The sequence below is a fragment of the Mandrillus leucophaeus genome, unplaced genomic scaffold, assembly GCF_000951045.1.
Source record: "Mandrillus leucophaeus isolate KB7577 unplaced genomic scaffold, Mleu.le_1.0 Scaffold80, whole genome shotgun sequence".
NCBI lineage: Eukaryota > Metazoa > Chordata > Mammalia > Primates > Cercopithecidae > Mandrillus > Mandrillus leucophaeus.
In genome coordinates this window covers 928,429-933,568 of record NW_012108697.1, presented here as the reverse complement: position 1 = coordinate 933,568, position 5,140 = coordinate 928,429, and the positions used below count along the sequence as shown (strand labels likewise).

At 42.0% G+C, this 5,140-nt stretch overlaps 1 protein-coding gene across 3 annotated transcripts in view; it reads right to left on the bottom strand.

The window, feature by feature from the left end:
* ABLIM1 (actin binding LIM protein 1) overlaps window positions 1-4,813 on the bottom strand; it is a 277,318-nt gene extending 272,505 nt beyond the window's left edge. For 2 of the 3 annotated variants that reach the window (XM_011967492.1, XM_011967493.1), the window contains exon 1: window positions 4,100-4,807. In XM_011967492.1, the coding sequence (XP_011822882.1) occupies window positions 4,100-4,163 (64 nt within the window). In that variant the 5' untranslated portion in view covers window positions 4,164-4,807. Of the gene's footprint in view, window positions 1-4,099 lie in introns of all 3 variants that reach the window. The other variant, XM_011967491.1, reaches the window with a different exon arrangement.
* Window positions 4,814-5,140: the final 327 nt, after the last annotated feature.

Here is a 5,140-nt window from a genome sequence, read left to right as displayed (position 1 = left end):
ATCATTAAAAAGTCAGGAAGTGACTGGAGTGCTGGAGAGGATGTGGAGAAATAGGAACACTTTTACATTGTTGGTGGGACTGTAAACTAGCTCCACCATTGTGGAAGACAGTGTGGCGATTCCTCAAGGATCTAGAACTGGAAATATCATTTGACCCAGCCATCCCATTACTGGGTATATACCTAAAGGATTATAAATCATGCTGCTATAAAGACATATGCACACGTATGTTTATTGTGGCTATTCACAATAGCAAAGACTTGGAACCAACCCAAATGCCTATCAATGATAGACTGGATTAAGAAAATTGGCACATATCCATGGAATACTATGCAGCCATAAAAAAGGATGCGTTCATGTCCTCTGTAGGGACATGGATGAAGCTGGAAACCATCATTCTCAGCAAATTATCTCAAGGACAGAAAACCAAGCACTGCATGTTCTCACTCATAGATGAGAATTGAACAACGAGAACACTTGGACACAGGAAGGGGAACATCACACACTGGCGCCTGTTGTGGGGTGGGGGGAGTGGGGAGGGATAGCATTAGGAGACATACCAGATGTAAATAACGAGTTAATGGGTGCAGCACACCATCATGGCACCTGCATACATATGTAACAAACCTGCACGTTGTGCACATGTACCCTAGAACTTAAAGTATAATAATAAAAATTTTTTTTTAAATTTAAAAAGAAAAGTGCTTGTAAATTAATTACAGCAGAATGTTAATTAACAGCTCTAATGCCAAGTACAGGGGTGGCTCCATGACTCATCAGCAGACCCTCCCTGACGAAGCTACCAATTAGAGACAGACTATTACAGTCAGAGTCACTCTAAACGTAAAAAAATAAAGATGTGGGTGGGGCCAAGAGCCATAATCAGTGAAGCAGCTGATTAATCCATGAATCTGCAGGTATATTTAGCTATTCATACAACCAGCATTACCTTATATATGGAAAATGGGGCTACTGAACCATTTAAACCATTTAATATATTTTTTAATTTTAATTTTTATCTTGAGAGAGAGAGTTTTGCTCTTGTTGCCCGCAGGCTGGAGTACAGTGGCACGATCTTGGCTCACTGCAACCTCTGCCTCCAGAGTTCAAGTGATTTTCCTGCCTCGGTCTCCCGAGTAGCTGGGATTACAGGCGTGTGCCACCATGCCTGGCTAATTTTGTATTTTTAGTAGAAATGAGGTTTCACCATGTTGGCAAGGCTGGTCTCGAACTCCTGACCTCAACCGAAGTGCCTGCCTCAGGCTCCCGAAATTCTGGGATTATAGGTGTGAGCCATTGTGCCTGGCCTAAATCATTTAAAAATAGTCACCAGGGATATGCTTCCCACAAAATAATACCACCCCATTAACATGCTGGCATTTTCCCAAGAGCACTGTGTAAATATACTACATCCCCTTCTAACTCTCTACACCACTTCAATTCACATGTCAGCAGGACATATGTTTCCCAGGCGAAATATTATAAAGAAAAGTAATACTAGGCTTGGGGAATTTCTGTTTCAGGAAGATCTTCAAGGTACCCTGGTGTGGTCACAAGCCTAGGGAGCCTATGACGCAGACAGAAGTTCTCAAGACTCATTCTATTGCTGACAGTTTCATGGAAATCCAGGGCCCAATTCTCCCAGCATGCTGCCTGTTCCCACTCCTTGGGCACGTTCCTGGCCATGTCATGCTCTGACTGACCCACTGGTCAGCAACTGTGGCAGGGCTCATTTGCAGTGGCAGCTGTGACTGCCTTTGGAAGCAGGAAAACCTGTCCGGCATTTCCATTCTCTCATATGAAACCTAAAAGCAATGCTAATCAGCACGATGCATTTTCCCTCTTTTTGGAAATGAATAGTGGTAAGTCTTGTAAAATCCCAATACTCTGAATTGCTATCCTGGCTACCACCCCAACATTTAAAGTATGTTAATGATGGAGATATACATGTCAGCAGTCAGATTTTAACATAAAATTAACGGCTGGATATCTCAAAGGCCTAAATTACTATTAATTGTATGCAAACACTAGCTCTAAGGATATCCTTTACAGCAGGAGGTTGTAAGTCACTGTATCAAAGTCTTAAATCAACAGCCATCTAGTTAGCTAATGCTTTCAAGGTGTGCCAGGAGAGAAAGGACAGGATGATCTTCTCTTACTAAAGAGAGATGGATGAACAGCTGCAAGCTTTGCTGTTGTTTTAAAGCATCATGGAACCAACTACCGAGAATAAGAAATAAAATGTAAGCAGGGTCAGACTTGTTTATTACATATCCTTTTAAAATATCCTTTTGTTTAAAAAAAAAAAGTTAATTAAAATTATTGCCTGTGTTCCCTACAGAGAGTACATTTAAAACAATGCAGAGTAGCAAAACCCCTTATGTTCCAAACATAAGGTGTGCCTGTTTTTAAGTCTCAGAATAATTTGCGAACTTCCAATTTAATTATGACTGAACTTCAAGTCAACTGTTGAGTGTTCTAGAGATACGGTTTCTGTAGATTCCAGCTGGTAGCAAGTGGAAAGACTCCAAATACCTTAAAAATATGCCACGGAGTAGAAGGGAGGAGAGTAGTTAAAAAACAAGGAAGAGAAAGAAAGTTGTTCTTTCTGGTTTGACCACTAAAAATATAATTAGATGTATCACTTACTCTGTTTACTTACAGTCTCTCTGCATGTAAGATTTCTTCCAAAACCTGCCCTATCTTTCTGGAAATCCAAACTAAAATCCACTCTTTGTACAGTACAAGAAAAACAGAGGACTTTAAATTCATTTAAATAAAAGACATCTAGACATCTTGAGATATTCTAATTTTATCACTAGGACCCCATTCAGTTGGAAAAGACATAGCATCATAGTTTTCCACTCTAAATATATCAGGAATACATGAATGCATTTTAATTAATATGCATAGTATCCTTATTAAAATTCAGATGCTATATTTGAGGAAAGTCCAGAGTGTCAAAGAATCTTGTGTAAACCTGAGGTGACGTTATCCTTTAGAAAGAACAGGGGAGGGAAGCGTTGGAGCAGAGTTCTTGGCTGACCACCCACGTGGGGCCATTGTCAACTTCAAATTTTACTATTCTAATGTTTGTCAACTGTCGTCTTTCCAGTAAACATCTAAGGCAGGTCAGTGAGGAATAGGAAACCACATTACTGGGCTTTTAAATCAGCATGGTCTTTCAAAATCATGCTCATTTACAGGAGAAAACTGTGTGGCATAAAAAGCCACCATGAATTATTCATCAGTTACAGCATGTGCCAACCTCGGATTCCTTTGTACCTCTTAACAAGTGTGTACATGTGAAGTGTAGCAGACCCGGCTCCCCAGTCCTACCAGTCCTGGGTACAAAGGCAAACCTAAGCTCACCGGAGGTCCTGCGAAACAGAGAAGAGTGGCGAGATCGGAAGTGAAGGAGGGAGGCAGCCCAGCTGATCTGCCTTATCTGGAGTTACCCACGAGTCTACTCTCCAGGAACCAAAATAAGTTACACTCTCTTATCTTAAGGGGTCCAGTATCAAAGGAATCAGCAACCGATCGCCACAGTTCCTAGGTTTCAATGGAGCAGCCTGCGAGACTGTGTGGGGCCACCCTCTGCAGCTCTGTTGGACGTGTTGGCTGTCCGTCCCTGGGGATGCTGAGCAGGACCAGCCAGGGAACTCCTGAAGCCAGCCTTACCAGGGAACAAACTCTCCCATCAAACACAACTGTAGGGAAAGCATCCTAGAGATGGCATCCAAACTCAAACAAAATGCCCAGAAATAGGATCACAGGTGTTTGCTCACAGTCACTGAAGATGCCTTTTTATGTGCTCAAAGGACCAACCTACTGTTGGTTGAGTTGAGCTGGGCTCCTGCTACAAAACAGACACGTCGATTTTAACATCCTATTCCATTAAGAATATCTGTAAATACATTGACAAATAAGATGTGCATTTTATACAGATATATACTATCACAGAAATAGATTGACATTTACTATAATAAGTGTAAAACAATTTTATCAAATGGAAAAGCCCTGCATCTTTTCTCATCTTTAAAGACACGGTCCACCCCAGACAGAATATATGCTGAGTTTACAAAACGGACGGTCTAACCTTTGTAGTCTCCGATGGTGTGATGAGGGTCCATGAGCTCAGTCATTTCCAAGGTCATTAACATGCACAAAGCTCCAGGGTTTCAGCTTTTCTTCACTAGGCATCTGGCACACAGAAAGGCTGCAACACTCCTCAAAGGAGAGGCTGGGGCCCTGGCTCTCCTCCCAGGAGTCTGTAGGCTGAACTGGACCCGAGGGAGGGGTGTGCCACCGGTGGGTGTGCCACAGCCAGCGCAGGAAGAATGGGGAGTTTCCTGAGTGAGTCTAGCTCCTTCCTCGTGTACAGAGTCTACATCCCCTTCTTCTCTCGACCCTGCCCCTACCACTTCTAAAGAGACCCCTTGCAAAAGCACATCAGCTCACTGACGCCACACCCGCTGAAAACACTCGTTTCTGGGAAGCCACTATTAGAACACGCCAAGAATGTTCCTAGGATTTTCCTGCACTCTGCACAATCCAGAATCCAGACTTTGGTCGCTATTATTTCACAATCATTGAAATGCATGAAACAAAGAAAGAAAAGGATCGATTTTTCCCAAGCCTTCTGCCTCCTCTTTTTCCTTAATAAATTACTATCTCAACCAGATGGGCTTTTAATTAGTTTCTTCAATACTAGAATTTTTAAAAAATACTATTACTTGGAGAGGCTTCTTTTACGAACAGCCTGATTATTCATTATGGTTTTGGAAACAGTTCCCTGACAAACTCCTGGTATGAGACGAGCCGTGGACTTTGAGCCTTTTTCTATTAGGTATACACACTGTCTGAAAACAATGACCTCATCCGGAAAGACTCAGGAAAGAGGCATATTTTTCCTTTCGTCAGTAATGCCCTGATGTTGGGCTAGATTATCCACCACCCACAATCCAACTTTTCTCCCAGTTATTTGTGAACACCAGGAATTTTGCATATCGGAAAAGTCACAAAGACAGTTTAAATGGAAAAAGACCCTTAGGACAAATATCCTTGGCATCAGATACACATATTGGCTAAGAAATAGGAGGAAACTGGCATAATTGCTTTCAGTGTGAGGGTATAACAT